This window comes from Arvicanthis niloticus, chromosome 19 (assembly GCF_011762505.2).
Source record: "Arvicanthis niloticus isolate mArvNil1 chromosome 19, mArvNil1.pat.X, whole genome shotgun sequence".
NCBI lineage: Eukaryota > Metazoa > Chordata > Mammalia > Rodentia > Muridae > Arvicanthis > Arvicanthis niloticus.
In genome coordinates this window covers 32131600-32148920 of record NC_047676.1, presented here as the reverse complement: position 1 = coordinate 32148920, position 17321 = coordinate 32131600, and the positions used below count along the sequence as shown (strand labels likewise).

The 17321-nt window shown below is 38.8% G+C and overlaps 1 protein-coding gene across 1 annotated transcript in view; it reads right to left on the bottom strand.

Moving 5' to 3' along the window:
• C7 (complement C7) overlaps window positions 1-17321 on the bottom strand; it is a 59655-nt gene that overhangs the window by 13302 nt on the left and 29032 nt on the right. Inside the window, exons 10-15 of the mRNA XM_034523255.2 lie at window positions 13940-14106; window positions 10811-11039; window positions 9748-9919; window positions 6584-6671; window positions 4216-4348; window positions 1223-1414 (exon numbers count right to left, since the gene is read on the bottom strand). Coding sequence (XP_034379146.1) covers window positions 1223-1414; window positions 4216-4348; window positions 6584-6671; window positions 9748-9919; window positions 10811-11039; window positions 13940-14106 — 981 coding nt within the window. The remainder of the gene's footprint in view (window positions 1-1222; window positions 1415-4215; window positions 4349-6583; window positions 6672-9747; window positions 9920-10810; window positions 11040-13939; window positions 14107-17321) is intronic.

Sequence of the window (17321 nt, the reverse complement as noted above, 5' to 3'; positions counted from 1 at the left end):
TTAATAAACAAATTCCAGAGACTTTTAAATAAATCTCTGAAAATACATAATTTATCTTTCTAAATTATTTTTTCTGCTTAAGGTGTTTGTTTGTTTGTTTGTTGAAATGTGGTCTCTCTAAATAGCCCTGGCTGTTGTGGAACTCACTATGTAGACCAGGCTGGCCTTAAGCTCACGGAGATCCACCTGCCTCTGCATCTCAGTGTTGGAATTAAAGATGTGGACCAACACAAGCAGTTTATTTTAGGTTCTTAAATAATGTTTGAATGTGACTAGGATTTAGAATGCTAGATTGCTGGATTTCCACTACCAGGAACAGAAAAAGACCCACACTCATACCTCCCACCAAAAGCCAAGGACCTGAAACTAAACTCAAAGTCCCAGGAAGCAACAGCTATTTGGATATTTCAGAAGAAAGGATGCTGATTCAAACCCAGAAACCAGTGGTTGTAGAAGGAAACAACAGATTCTACAACCACATGGCTTCTTTAAGGAAAACAGCTGACCTCCCTACTCTTCCAAGTCCCTCATGCTCCTCCCCCATCTTTAGCTACAAAACCCTCACCCTAAAGCCTGGATCCCCCATTCTCTTGACCTCTGGTCATCAAGTGATTGAATCCTGTGCCCTGATCATGAGATGGCCAGAATTAGAGATGCCACCTCTCTGATACTAAATAAACCATGTTCCAGCTATTGAGCTCATCCAAGCTCTCATCTTTGATTTTTTTCCTGTAAACTTAATTTTCATCCTTACGGAGAGTAACTTTACAAACCACAAGACTTTCTTGAATGATATCTACCTTGCAGTATTAAATATAAGTGTATGTTTATATTTTAATAATTTTTTATAAATTTTCACTTTAATATCAATAACAGACAGTCTGGAAATAAACATTCAATTTTTAAATAAATTATCATCTTGACTCTGAATTTAGAAAATCAGAAGGAAATCAAGTATCAGCCTTCAGAAAGTCTTCATTTTCTTGGCACTCTAACCAATAAAAAGCCTTTCGTTCATATGGAGGAGTGAAGTTTGTTGTGCCATCCTTGCTGTCCCTACATGCCATTAGTCTATTGTTCCACAGTCTACACACTGACCTCATTCTTCTAGGGAGTCAGATGGAGAGAATGACGTACTTTGATGCAATGCCATGATGGTCACCAAAAGGACTCTTACCTGTCTAAGCACAAGTGACATTGAAGAGACACAGAAGCTACCCACCTTTTTGCACACACTGGGCACTCTTCAGCTCAGGACTCCACTTAAGGCTGGAGCCACAGAGGAAGGTTGAAGGGCCTTCTAAGGACATACCACCCACACAGGAAAGGGTCACCTTCTCACCAACCATGTAAAATGGTTTCTGGGGGTGACTCTGCATGCCATTCATCACTCCAGGTAGAAAACAGGCAATTTCTGAAGATAAAGGAGAACAGAATGGGTCACTGCTTGGGTATCCTAAGGAACCTTTTTTAAAATAGCCTTATATTATGCTAATATACTTGTTTTGCTTTTTCATATCACAAGACAAGTAGGGGGAAAAAAATAGAGTCTACTTATACAGTGCTCCAAAAAGCACTCTCCACTGTGTCTGACACGTAATTGACCAATGAACGACGAAAGACAAAACAGCTGTCATCTCCTTCCCCTGCCCTCAAAGCAATGTGACAACCTAAAATGAACAAGCCTACAAATAGAGCCCCAAAGCCCAGCCTGCTGCTAAAATCAGGCTTCACAGATGCCACTTATATCTGTAGTGAGATGATGTCCCACCAGCCTGCTCCCAAGAGCTTTACTCATTTGCATGTCATTAGCTCTAATTAGATATGTCACCATCTAAAGACTTAAAGCAGCACCTTTCACCTTGCTGCAAGAAAGTGTTCGGTGTTCAGTATTTCCCCATCCCAATCTTTCCCTTAATGACATTCATTAGTTCAAATATATTTAAAAATAAAGCAGCTTAAAAAAACATAGATATGAACAGGTTGGAATTCATGATTGAAGACAAAAATCTTTGCAATGCCTTTCATGGATTTTGGACAATACTATACAACACTGCTGTGTTTCAGCACTGTCTTTATCATATGATCCATTCATTTATTTATCCAATCACCATTTTTATCATTTATTGAGTAACTAAATGTTGCCAAATATATTGTGTAATGACGGAGAAAAGCTAAGTACAGGTCACATGCTGTGCCTTCAAAATCTGGCATTGAGTTTGTTTCTGGTATGATATGTCTGCCAAATGTATCACAAGGATGTTCTGCAGCCTCTGCCCTACCAAGACAGATAGAAAAGTTGCACAAGACTAAAAGAAAAATGTTTCTGAGAATCATAGAGTTGCCAAAAAAAGTACAGGTTTGAAGATCCAAGATTCCAGACAGAAGAGAAACCTAAGATAGGAGCTACAGATTTGGTAATCCTTTTCCCGTGAGGTAGTTGTAAATTTGAAAAACTAAGATAAAATAAGAATAAAAACATAATGCAGAACAGATAAACTGAGGAGAGAACTGCAGCTCAGAGGTTGAATTGTTTATGGAGCTTGCAGGGAAGACACAGGGTAGGGGATCAAATCCAGGGCTCCAGTTCTGTCAAAAAAGGAAATATGCAGGGAGCAACTCCACCCTGTTCATTTGGATCACGTCGTGGTGAGGCACCATTGGAATGAAGCTTAACCAGGCATAAAGTGCCCTCATTGCTGCTCACCAGATAGAAAACTCATCTTCTCTAAAGATGTCAACAAAGCTTCAAATTGTTCTTAAAGTTTTTCATGCATAGAGAAGCATTTAGTCAGAACTAATCTAACATTCAAAAACATAAGAATGTGAAGTGGAAGTTTCTGATTTCTTTGGGGTCTCCGTTGTATCATATGTTTTTTTTTTCTGGAAGCTGTCTTAGGAGAGGATGTTCTGCTGAAGCAGACACATGAGAGGATATTTGCTGAGGCAGACACTTGAGAGGATATTTGGAAAGAAGATAAGTGGAACCCAACAGACAGTGAATGATGTTCTTGCATTAGTTCACCTTGCGATGCTTCACTGGTCTTTGCTGATGACACACTTGCATTGGTTCACCTTGCAATACTTTTCTTCACTGATCTTCACTTGTCATGACTTTGTAGAGAAAAAGCTCCAAAGAACTTTTTCTTGTATTATGGCTGCTTCTTGCTACTTCCGCAGACTTGTGCTGATTTGGCCAAGCCTCATGGTTTCTGTTAGACTGAGCTGTTACTGATTCATGTTTGGTGTTTGCTATTGGACTAGACTCTCCATATCCTTACAACAAAGATTGGAATCATCCCCAAAAATCTACTTTTAAACAAGTCCACAACCCCCTTGTCCTACTAACCATCTTTCTCCTCTACCTTTGGTCAGTGGGTTACAAGGAAGGTTGAAGCATTCAAAAACCCTCATAAAGTAAATCTAAGCCTATAGGAAATACAACAGAAACAAACTTATAAAAGATACAGATAAAAAAATTAACAATTATGGACCTTGAAGAAGTTGCAATTAGTTTGGTAAATTTAAATGGTGCCAGATACAATGTCTCATACCTGTAATCTCAGCACTTGGGAGGCTGAGGCAAGAGAAATGCCATTATGAAAATTCAGGTGAATTTCATAACTGCCTGAGCTACCAAGTGAGATTTTGTTTCAAAAAATCTAAATTACTAGATGGAAATTTTCTACAAAACATTGGAAAATATCTAGAGCAAAAAAAAAAAAATATTAACAGTTCAAATAAAATTTTTAAAAGACTATTTCACAGTTACACAGAAAATTCATGGATGAAAGATAAAACAATAGAAATATTTAACATGAAAAACAGTGCAAAGAATATAAAGTATTATCCGTGGTGCCGCAAGCACCAGCTTCCATTTCTCTCCACTTCCTGACTGTGGATGCTATGTGAGCAGCTGCCTGATCTCCCTCCACTAAGGTTTCCTTGCTATGATGGACTATACTTCCCTATGAACTGTGAGCGAAGGTAAGTATTTCTGTCCTTAAGCTATTTTGTCCTGGTATTTTTGTCACAGTGGTGAGAAAAATTACTAATACAGGCTCCTAACAGATTTTCGGGAAAAGGAGACAGACGGAGCTTATGATGATTTGCTCCTCAGTGTTGGGGTTAACACAGGTGATTATTTATCCTCATTTATCTTCTTCTCTGCCAATCTGCCATCTTAATATATACACTACAACTAAGACCACTCACTTTGACAATGCATTTCTCCAACAAGCCACTGTAAATCTTCTCCACACCTGGCAACAGGATCGCCGATAAGAGAATACCCTTCATTACAAGCATATACTATGTTTTTCCCAACAGGAAACATGGTACCTTCACCCTAAACAAAAATAAAAAGTAGAGAAAGATTGAGTTGTCCTGTTTCTCATAAAAAAAAAAAAAAAAAAAAAAAAAAAAAAAAAAAAAGCTTTCTTAGTTTTTATTTGGCCTGAAAATCAAAATTAACTTTACTCATTAGTCAACCTACATTCAAACAATTGATTTAGAAATCAATATAAAACATTTTTCCTTGCGTTCCAGAACACTAATACCACCTCTATTCAACAACACTAATACCACCATTGATTGAAATGAAGCCATAATGCTAACATATTACAATGTATTGATTGGTCCCAAAATACCAAGTGCTACACTAAGCATTTTATTAAAACCACCTTAGTGGACACTGTTCTGGTAATTTCCTTCCCTTCTTCATGTAGAAAAATGCAGTTTGCCATCAGATTTAGAAGTAGTTTTGTCCAGCAGTTCTTTATGTGAAGGATCTATATTCTGTTCACTGACAACAGTACCTTGTAAGTGTCAGCATATCAGAAATAATTGCATCTTCTCAGTGTCTTCATGAAAGTCTCATTGAGGGCATTATATCATCTGGTTGTTTGTTTTTGCTTTTTGAGTCTCACTGTGCATCTCAGGTCAACCTGCAAATGGCTGTGGAACCCTAGTGGCCTTAAACTTAGAATCCTCACACCTCCACCTCAGTGCTTGGCTTATAGGCATGTGCCACCCTACCTGGCTCACCCATGACTACTAAAAAAACATGATGGAGATCTTTTTCCACTCTTCACTATAGTTCTGGAAATGCTGCTGTGAATAGATTAGCTATTTCATTAGTTTATAATATTGGTAGGTGGGTTTTCATAATGAAGTAAGGAATTTCAAATCCAAGCCTGCAAGAGAATAGTTACCCTCACTGAGGCCCTTGCTTCCTTTGCTTCCTTTTCTGGTTCTCTGTCCCCTGTAGAGAAACACAGGAGAAACATAGTCCTCGGGATGTTTTGGAGATACCCTAGCAAATAAAACCCAGTTTTCTGGTGCCTAATTATCATTGCCAGACATTCTATCCCAGGCTTAGTCTGCCTCCATTGTTGAAGCCAATAGGAAACAAGGGGGATGGTACATGTCAGTTTTTGACTGTAGCTCTTAGGTCTTCTACTTTGCAAGAGGGATGCATGATGAGGAAATTTAACTCAACACCATCCAAATATTTCTATTCAAAAACCACTTGTAGCAATTAAAAAAAGAAGACTTGCAGGCTCCACACCCAACCTACTGAATCAGAAAAGACTGGAGGACAGGAATCAAACAGCAATCTCTATCTTGAAGTTCCCTGAATGACGTATGTGGGCATTCTGAAACAGTGTTTTAAAATGTTGGCTCCTAAAAGGGCAGGTGAGGTTCATGGGTTGCTAAGGTGTGTGCATTTTCATTATATTGCTCTCAAAATGTGTCTGATTCAGGAGCCCCCATAGATCATGGTGAGTATGTAGAACATTCCAGCACCTTCTACTTTATCTCCATCTTCCTGTGCCTCGTTGCTTTCTCAACAGTGTCTACACTGTGGAAACTTAAGCAAACTCTCATTATTGTAAACTGAAGAATCAGAATTTCTCGTGTAGAAGTTGAACTGCCAGTGTTGGGAGCATCCTTATGAAGACATGTTTCTTGTGTGAGCCACAAAGAGATGTCACTGAATCTTGGGGCCACAGCTCAATTGTAAGAAAGACTGGGAACAGAACTAATTAAGATAATCACAATGCCAAGTGAAGTCACTAAAACAACAAGTGGAATATGACCAATCTTCTTTTATGAACTTAAAAACTGGTAAAAGTATGATAACATAGATCTTATCAGATAGTGGTTAAAACTGACTTTTGGGTTAAATGAAATATTTGATTTCATGATGAAATGTTTTTAAGAAAACCTTTTTCAATGAAAAGAATAAAAAAATTCTTTAGACTTTGACTTAGGAAATTGAGTGTGCATTCACAATTAACAATACCATTAGCAATATTCAATAGGCATGCTGGTATCTCTGATTCATCAGGTGGCAGTATTGACTTCCCATGCCATAGAAGCAATGCTACCGTCTAAAAAAAAATCACTTGAGCCAAAGGGAAAATATAATGAATGAAATCCCCTCCACTACTGAAGTAAAACTGCACATATAAAACATATTAGTAGTATTTGACCATGAAGAAAGATATAGGTTATATCCAAGTAAATAGATAGAAGTTAGAATATTCATAAAGAAAAAATATATCCTTTGATAACCAACTTGAACAAATCCATCTTTTAAGGTGGGGGGTGATGGGCAGAATCCTTTTGGAACCGAAGACAAATGAAAGCAATGTGGCTCAAGTAACCTGGAAAAGAAACAGAAACAAATGAAAATCAATGTGATTGGTTTCCATAGTTTAATTGAATATATATTATATTGTATTATTATATTATATTTTCCCTTACACCTGAAGTCATTCAAACAGAAAATACAAGGACACAAATATATATTTTTGTCATTCACAGAACCAAATATGTGATCACATTGTATTTGTAAAACCTTGAGTGTAAACTCAATCTAGCAAAAGATGGTGATTTAAATATCTACAGGATCAGTGCTATGAAAAGCAAACAGGAAGAAGGATGAACGTCTTTGGATGATGCATTTACATTATATGACCTCTAGGTTCATCTGTCTCAGATATCACTGTGTTTCCTGCTGTTGGGCTCTGAAATCTTTTTATCACAAAATTAATTCTACTTAGTAAGAATATCAAGAGTAAAAAAAAAAAAAAAAAACAGATCCTTAAGGTCACATCACCAATGCTATTCCTGAAAATTTTGCCATCACCATGATCATCCCTACAGGAGCTTAAAATTATCCTAATGATAATGAAAACACCCATCATTAAACTGTGATTGTCCATAGTGCCTCTGTGATCAATATATTACCAATCCACTCCAGTGAGTGAAATCTAAGCAGGAAGAACAAAACGCAGGCTGTGACACTTCTTTCTCAGTTAAATTCCTCATCTTTTAAAACACCCCCAAAAAAAAAAACAAAAATGTGAAATATCAAAAATTTCTTATTGGTGCTGAACAGGACAGATTCTCTTCTTTGAACAAACAAGAACAAAAAAAGAAGAGGAAGAGAATGAGAATGAGATCTCTTTTATTCCCTTAGAATGTTCCCTTCTCTCTGGCTTTATATATATAAAGTTTTGTTATTTCTCCATTAAACAGGCTTAATTTTGTGTAAAAGTGATTTCCCAAGTCCAGAGAAGTGGGTCCCCTCAGACAGAAACCCGCTTTCACACTCTCACAGTCTTGGAGACATATGTGCATTCTTTTCCCCCTATAACCCATGTGTCCTTTGGCTTCCTCACTGAAGAAATATAAGTTACTGTTGTCTTACAAGGCATGAAAGTCCTAGGATCAAGGCAGCCTATGTCCTTATCCATGGTATAGCACCTAGTATATATCCATATACCCAGGCACCTTGTTTCTTTCTTTTACTCACATGGGATTCAGATTATCTTACCAGAATTTTTGGTCTAGTTTCTAACCTTTGGAATGTGGAACGTGTGAACCAACACATGCACTTTTTGAGCCTTTTAGATGGGTTCGCTGAAAAAACACCCCCAAATGCCACATACAATGCCCCCATTCAGATGTTAGCCAGATTCGTCATTACCCTAATTCCAAGAGGAGGAAATGATGATAAGAGGAGGTAAAACTGGCTCAGAGACCTGAAAGAACAGTTAAGTAGCCTGTTTCTTTTGTGGCTACAACCCAAAAATGAATGATTTTAGGATCACCTCTTTTGAGGGGATAGATGTTAAAGCTACGATAAGTCCCAATTTTAAAAAGCAAACAAATAAAACCAAAAAACTCCTTTTGGGACTAGAGAGATGGTTCTGTAGTTGAGAGTGCTTACTGCTCTTACAGAGGACCAAGGTCCCATTCCTAGCAGCCAAGTCAGATGATTTATTACTGCCTATAATTCTAGCTCCAGGAGAATCCTTAGCCTCCAACTTCATTGGGCATGGATACTCACAAAGACAGATAGATACTTAATAATAAAAAATTAATTTTTTAAGAGAATAAAAACCTTCTTCTGGCCAAAAGAATAAACTCTCTGGGAAGAACTAAAAATTCTAGTTAAGCCAGATCAATCTCTTGACCAAGGGACTTGCCCTAAGCAGACTGGCTCACCTTAAGCTATGCTAAAGAGATTGACAGAATAATTATTTCTTCAATGAGATACTATACTTTGCCTTGCCTGATGCCCCGCCCCGCCCCGCCCCAACGCAGTCTCTTACAGAGCACAACCATACTGCTTCACTCATCTGTCCACCTTAAGTACTCAGGAAAATACAACTTTTCCTTCTCTGTCTCTGCTCTAACTAAGCATGCCTTCCCTAACACTTTGGCTTTCCCCCACCCACATTTACCAATTTCTTATTTGTTCCCTCAAGCTCGCCTGTTCACCACGTGACGTCACTAGTGTGTCACATGCCTCACCTCCATGGCCTTTCTTTTCCCTTCTTTCTTCTGCCCCCTTCACTTTTCCATTATGTCTCCTCTGGGAAGCTGGTGAGATTTATAGCTCACTTCCCCTAGGAGTATTTCTTTTAAACTCTAATAAAATGACCTTCCTGCTTAGAAAAATAAAATATTTCTGCAACAGAATAAAAAAAAACCACTTGGCATGGAGACTCAAGCTTGTAATCCCAGAACTTTGGAAGTAAGAGCAGGAAGATCAGAAGCCCAAGGTCATCCTCTACCACACAGTGAGCTTGAGGAGAGCACCGGGGTACAAAAGATCCTGCCTCAAGTATAAATAATAAATATTTTCAAAGAATTCTGATACAGGGGTACAGCTGAGTCAACAAAGCTGAGAAACCTTTAATATGAATGTAATGTTACTGGCAGATTTCCACCAGATCGGCTGGGCAACATATCATCCAGCTAAAGTGTCTGGCTTTATACTTAACCCAGAGACCAAGAAAATAGGAGACATTGATGTATCTGAAAATTAACACACTTACAAATGCTTTCCATGTGCCCACGAGTTACTTTTACATGATTTAGCTCTTACATTTTATCATCAGCTTATCTACAGCTACTGTTCTGATGTTAAAGATACATCAAGTGAGTCGCTCAAGGCTACAGCAAGTAGGGAGCAAACCCACTGGACTCCTACACCCAGGGCCTAGTCCTGTGTATCCTGGTGTCTAGAAAACCTGAGGCTCACAGCCGGTGTCACTAGCCATGACAGGCCTCCCACCTTCATTGACACTGGTTCTAGGGAGCAAAGCAAACACTGACAAAAAAAAATCACCGCTTAACTTCTAATCGTCTCAGAGCAGCAATCATCACCCTCACATTCACTGCACAGCACATGTTCTCTCGGTAACTGCTAAAGGTTGTTTCCATTACCGCAAATTCTCCAAATCCTGGTCTTCACACTGCCTGCTTTCAGTCGTTTCTCCAATACAGGACTTTCCACCTGCACTGGGAGGGGGATTATTGCATTCTCGGCTTCTTGATCTCTTCCCTTGAACACAGGGGCTCCAAGAGGACCAACAGCTCCAACCTCCGTCAACCCCTCCTGTCATAGAAGAAAGAGGCTCTTGACTGCTGGAGAGCAAGACTTCAGAGCTCAGGGCTGTGCTTCCTGCTAATGTGCTCACTGGGAATGGGGTGTGGATAACGGCCTCGTGAGATTTAGAGTGGGTGTACTGTAGGATCTGCAGTGGCTGGATGTGAACCCGGCTGTGGCATTTTATAAGTACGAAACCTTCAACCAAGCTTTCAAACTTCTTGTTCCTCTGTTGTTCTGGGGTTGTCTTGGGGTTTTCACAGCAACCAGAATGGCTCTCCTCACTGACTTGAGGTATCCATGTTCAGCCTGCTGTGGAAAAATTCTTGCACTATCTTAAGTGTGCTAATAATGAGTGTCAAAGTGCTTTCATGTACGTTGTATCATGTATTTGCTTCTCCAGACTATGACCAAAGGGAAGGGGGAGACACATTACCATTCCTACTGCATATTCTAATACTTGCTAGCAAAGGGTGCTTCCATTTTAACACATAATTGAAAAATCCATGTGTCTATTGAAAAATACTAGCTAATGATACATAATGCAAAATAGTAGAGGTTTTCCAAAGAGATCCCTGTCTTAAAGGCTAGCTCCCACCGAGCTGTGTTAAAACAAAACCTAATTGAGATAATTATGGAAGAATGAAGAGATGTTTTAAACCCAATTCTATCCTAGTAGAAAATAAAGAGTCAAACCAGATTGGTGTCTCTGAGTCAGCTGAGTAAGAAGAAAAACAGCAAAAGACCTGAACCTTAAAAACTACAACGTGGAGATGGAAAACAAAGGGAGATTCTGAGTTCAAATGCAACTTCACTTCTTCAAACACAAAGCAGCACATGTCGAGGGCCAAGGAGAATTCAATGTATCCCTCGAAATGAGTGAAAACCTATAATGCTGACCTGCTTGATTGCCGACAAGGTTTCCTTGCTCACACGCCATACCAAATGTGTATGGTTTGCAGTGGCACTGGCACTGTGTCCCCACAACAGTAGCAAGGCCACCATTCTGGCAAGGCTGGCAGTGGCAGGGGTCAAATTCATCCAAGTAGTCCTCAAGCGCCTGCTTCAGGTACAGTCTTTTCACAGAGGCACAGGGCACTTCCTTAACCAGCTCATACAATGGTGTCAGCTACAGAGAAAGATGTCCGTCAGTACTTCGAGGAAAGAGCATGGTTCATATTATATGTACACCTAACCCCACTGAGACAAAAGCAAAGGAAATTCTTGCATTCATTACAGTTACCCCATAGTATGTATGTCTCAAGACCCTTAATACTGACCCCAAAGCAAGAACAGAACCAAATCCTACATAGGCTGCTTCTTCCTGTTCATATGGACCTATGATAAAGGTCTCTCTCTCTCTCTCTCTCTCTCTCTCTCTCTCTCTCTCTCTCTCTCTCTCTGTGTGTGTGTGTGTGTGTGTGTGTGTGTGTGTGTGTGTGTGTGTATCTCTGTGAATGACATCACATGTGCCCACAGAAGCAAGAAAAAGATGCCAGATCTCTTAGAGCTAGAATTAATTATAGGCAGTCATAAGCCTCTAGAATTAATTATAGGCAGTCATAAGCCGACATGAATAGAAGGAACCAATGTGGGGCCCTCAAGATGAGCAGCCAGTGTTCCTAACTGATGAGCCTTCTCTCCAGCTCCCTATGACAGAGAGTAGTTTATCAACCAGGCCCAGTGTGGGATTAACAATAATAACAAAACCCATAAATTGCCTATTTCTGGAATTTTCTATTTAATGTCATCAGACCCCAAAACTAAAGAAGCTGAATCTGCTCTCAGTATGTGCTACTGTAAAATTGCTTCTTGTTTAAATTGGAATGGGAAAAAAAAAAAGGGAATTTACACTCCTTGCAACAAAATCTATACAAACTTAGGAACATTTAGAACCAGATAGGAGATGAATATTGTTTACACCTTAAATATGCATTAATTTAAAAAAACAAAAGCCAAAGAACATTCATTGTCTAGTTAATGGAAAACTGTTTCAAAGACAATGTGTTGTCACCACCATAGAAGACAGAAGGAAGAAAATTGTACTTAAATTATAGGAAGGAAGAGAGTACAATTACACTGAGAATTAAATTTTCTGACTCAGATTTAATACCTCTTTTCCCATAGACCAAGGCTCTCTCCTGAAGAAATTTAAAGCAGGGAAACATTATTACCTTGTATTTGGTTTTTCAGAAGAAAATCCACTTTGAAGCCAAGGGTCTGGCTGCTAAATTTTAATAGCCTATGTGGAAACATGCTTTTCCACATGAAAAAACAACAACAACAACAACAAAAAAAAAAAAAAAAAAAAAAACGGAGTCTCTGCTTTGTAACAGATTCTAAATTCTCCTGCACACTATTATGATGGCTAAATTCAGACTACGACAATGATGTCACCAAGGAAAGACACGTGACAACCAGGCTCTTCTGAGAAATGGCCTGGACGCTGTCTGTTCTTCCATTGTGCCTTTCCTGCCCAACCAGGAAGCTGGTACATCCGCAACAGTTTAGAGTCCCTTGTGGACAAAGGACATAGTTGAGACTGTGAAAGAATGTCTACTTACCTCTATTGCTATAAAGAAGTTATGGGACTGTGAAATGCCTTTTCTGAAAATGCTGAAATGCTTGCTGCCTGCCTTGTTTGAGGTAAACAGTGTTAGGGGTACACGAAGAGCTACTGCAGGTGTTGATTGTTTTGTTGTTGTCTGGGATACTGACTAGCATAAAGAGAAGAGGTGGATTTGCTCTATTGAGGTTGACATGTTAGAGTATAACGTGAGCCTTTTGCAGATTTTGCATTCTCTCGTGTGCAGTGGTATCCACAAGATGCACGGTGTGAGAGAACACAGAACCTCGCTGCTCAGGGACACATGCAGGGTAGATGCACACACAGCTCAGATCTCCACATTTGTTAACCTACTGCACCATAAGCCACACCCACTCAACTGGTAAACTGGCAACCACTTTTTTTGATTTTTGATTGTTCTACTTTACGTGATCTAAAACACTGTAACACTTCCAACACACAAGGGGCTTCAGGGTTTTCTAGGCAAGGTGCCTCATTCATGGTAGCATGGATGCATTTCCTAATAATTTAACATGCATAAAGCCTTGCTTCCATTGTTATCAATGCAACCTTTCTTAAGTCAACATCACAGCAGATTTTGAGTGTTGTGGCCCTCACTTCAATTTTCAGTATGATTTTTGGTCTTCATTGTACAAGTATGCATAACTCAGTAGGGTTGGGTTTTTGGGGGGGGGAATCTTTGTTTTTATTTTGTTATTGTTGTTGTTTGGAATACACATAGTGTGTTATAAAATAAAACACATTTTGGTGATAGAAACACCCTCTGTTCTACCTGTTATTTGGTACATAGGGGCATTTGGTACATATGGGTTACTGTAATTTCAGAGCCCATAAACTATAACACAGGAAGAGAAGTGATCAGACTGACAGATGTAACAGCAAGCGAGTCTCTATGCATTCCTCTTGGAAAATCCATAACCCCGCCCCCAATTACAAAGCAAAGAAAATATGATCAAGGGACTGGCAAAACGACCTGCCAGATATAGGCACTTGCTCCACAAGCCTGGCAACCTGAGTTCGATCTTCAAGATCCACACAAAAATTGAAGGAGAGAACTGACTTCACAAAATTGTCTGTGGCTCTCCATGTGACAGCATGTGTGAGCCCACATACATATATCACACACATACACTGATAATAAACCAAAAAAGGTAAAGTTTTAAAAGAAAACATAATCCTCTTTAGGGCCAAAGTTAAAATACAAATGTCCTCATTATTGTCTTGGGATTTACAGGGTGTGTAAGCTTTCCTGCTGATCTACAAATAAACCACATCATCTGTTTCTTATTATCATGTATATATTCATTTTACTATATAAAACATAATTGGGATGCAGGAAATGCTAATTGCAGCCAATTCTGTTTAATCACCTTGATGTAATCTCATTTTCCAACACAAGTAAACATGACTGCTCCCAATGCTCCATGCAGTGCCTCACACACCTTTTGTTTTATGACTTGGGGAAGATTGGTTACAGAGCTGGCCCAGGAGGAATACCGCTCTTTGTTTCCAGCAGGATCATCCAGGTCCAGGAAACTAAGGTCAGCTACAAAGCCAGGTCTTCCACCTCTGACAAATGGCTCTCCTCGAAGCACTCTGCCCTGGTTTCCTACAAATAGAGGAAACAAGTGAAATGAGTCAGGGTAAGTCAGCATGCACAAATAAAATGAAATTATCAAGGGAAAGTCCAAAGTCTGTCAGGTGTTAAAAAAAAAAAAATCTATCAAACTATGGCATCTTGAGAAAAGCAAACCCTGAAGACAATGGTATGAGGGATGCCTGGATTTTTAGAGAATTTAAACCATCCTATACAACACTACAGTGTGTTATCCATCTGACATCCTTAGAAGACCCATAAAATATACAACACCAATAGCAAACACTAATGTCAATAAGTATCATATATAGTATTGATATCTATTATATGAAAAGCTATCTCTATGTAGATCCATCAATCTTAGCAGTTGTGCCACAGTTTCGGGAGTTGTGGCTAGACTGAGAGGTTTGGGGTTGGGGAAGGTATGGCAAATCTCTACATTTTTCTCATGATTCTGCCATGACTCTCGGTGGACATAAAAAATAAGATTGAAAAGAAGAGTAGGTGGCTGGGGGTTTGTTTAGTAGGTAAAGCATTTGCTAACCCTTGGGAAAGTCTGTGTCTATACCTGCACTGCATAAGATTAGTTGTGGGAGCACAAGCCTATAATCTCAACACTCACTCAGGAAGTAAAGGGGATCAGAGGTTCAAGGTCATCCTCTACTACATAACAAGTTGAAGGACAGACTAGGATACGTTAGACCCTGTCTAAATAATAATGGCAGTGATGATGTTGGTGGTGGAGGAGGAGGAGGAAGAGGAGGAAGAAGACGAGGGGGAGGAGAAGGAGAAGAAAACATCTCTAGACAAATAGAGGATATCATAAAATTACTGCTAATTTTAAATGCTTAAGTTCAGTAAGATATCATGTATGCTTTGCAGAAGAATATCATTAGAAGAAGTGTACATATATTAAAGGATGAAGTATCATGAAGGTGAGACTTACTTTCAAAAAAGTCCATAAATACCATAAGCATTTGAAACACATGCTCAATGATGCTGATGATAGTCAATATTATAAATATTATATGTGCATATGTGACAAAATGTCAGAATAACAATTGTCATGTCTAAATAATAGATACATAAACAACTACTGTGTTCCTTACATATTTTTTTCTGTATTTGATAAAATACTGAAGAAAAAACAACTCAGGGTCTAGCACATTAACAAATTTTTAAAAGCTGTTAATTAACAGGAATACATTACCTAAAACATGAAAAGTGTTCTGAAAAGTTTGAATGCTAATTGAATTCCTATTTTCCATTTATGTGTCTCATAATTTTAGATGTATTTTTATCTCCACTAAAAATTGGTTCTTACAAAGGTCATGACTAGACATTTCTAATCCTACAGATCACAGTTTTGAGTGATTTCCACTTTCCCTTTTTATAACTGTCCAAATTTTGCAATTTTGTCAAATGAACACACTGTACTTTTGTAATGAGAAATTAGGAAAGCCTGGTATTTCTAATAAATTACCTGAGTGCCTCATTTCCATTGTTAATTCTGGTTTGATATGCAAATAGTAGCCTTTTAAATGCAATATCTCACAAGTCCAAGCCTTGAGCTACTGAATCACCACCAGCTGGGGTGCCTGCAGCTCAAACTAGACCTAGAAGAGAACATCTAAAGGAAAATGCCTCAGAATCTACATCTATCACCCCACTTTCCCCAGTGATCTTCATGAGCAAGAAAGATTGGGGATCATTGCTTTGCTGACATGCCAGGTTATAATGAGCAGGTTCTATGAAATAGGTGCCATTTCTAATCATTTATGCTCTGCCTCCAGACTTCATGAACTCTCTTCTCTGGTTAAGGCATTCCCCCTGAGAAAGCATGACAAGTAAAACAACAAAGAACCTGATTCTATGTATTTACATCTCATGTCTGGTTCTTGCTAGCTGTGATCTCTGGTGACCTTTTTTGTATTTCAACGTGCCTGTGTGTAAAATGACAATAGAAACACTAAGAACTTCGGGCTGGAGAGATGGCTCAGCAGTTAAGAGCATTGACTGTTCTTCCAGAGGTCTTGAGTTCAATTCCCAGCAACCACATGGTAACTCACAACCATCTGTAATGGGATTCGATGCCCTCTTCTGATATGCCTGAAGACAGCAACAATGTACCCACATATGTGAAATAAAAAAAAATAAATCTTTAAAAAAAAATACTAAGACCTCCATAGGTAGGATATAAAATTGTCCTAGTAGAAAATAAGTGCTATATGTTTATTAAATGCAAACTAAAGACAGTGAGCAGCTCTCTGTTGACAGCATAGTGCTCATCAATGTCACCATCTTCCAAGATCTTCTCTCTCCACCTCTGCATCCAGAGAGCTACTTTTCCATATCATTGGAATTGAGGGGGATAGTGGGAAGGGATGAATGGGAAGAAGATGGGAGTAATTAGAAGGAGGAAAGAGAAGGGAAGATGATTTAATTATACTTTAATTGATTTTTTAATGGAAAAAAAAAAAAAACTGTTCTTCTTTGGCCACATCAATTCCCTTGAACAGAATCCCTGGCCTTGTCACCACCATGTTCTCGGTGCCTAGGACCTCCTCCAAAGGTTTCTGCTTCCTCATTGAGCACCACAGCAGCTGAAGTCAGTCTTCACTCCTATCTCTACCCTCATCCCCAAGAATATTTAAGCTCTGATGCTGCCAAGTCCTCCACCTTATGGGCATCTCGTTTCCACCACATCCCCTGTGACACAATCCATTCAACAGAGGACACAATACCCTGAATCTGATAGAAAAGAAACTGAGGAATAGCCTTGAAATGATTATCACAAGAAAAGACTTTGTGATCAGAACACTGTTAATGTATAGCCACTATGGAAATCAGTGTGGAGATTCCTCAGGAAACTGGGGATAGCACTACTTCAGAATCCAGCAATATCACTCTTGGGCATATACCCAAAGGACTCTACACCTATAGAAACACTTGCCTATCCATGTTCATTGCTGCTCTATTCATAATAGTCAGAAACTGGAAACAATCTAGATGTTCATCAACAGATGAATGGATAATGAAAATGTAATATATTCACATAATAAAATATTATTCAACTGTTAAGAAAAATTATATTTACAAGTAAATGCATCACACTAGAAAAATCGTCCTTAGTGAGGTAACCCAGACCCCCAAAAGACAAATACTGCATGTTTACTCTTACATGTGGATGTTAGCTTTTCAGCTTTTGATATGTTGTTGTGCTACAA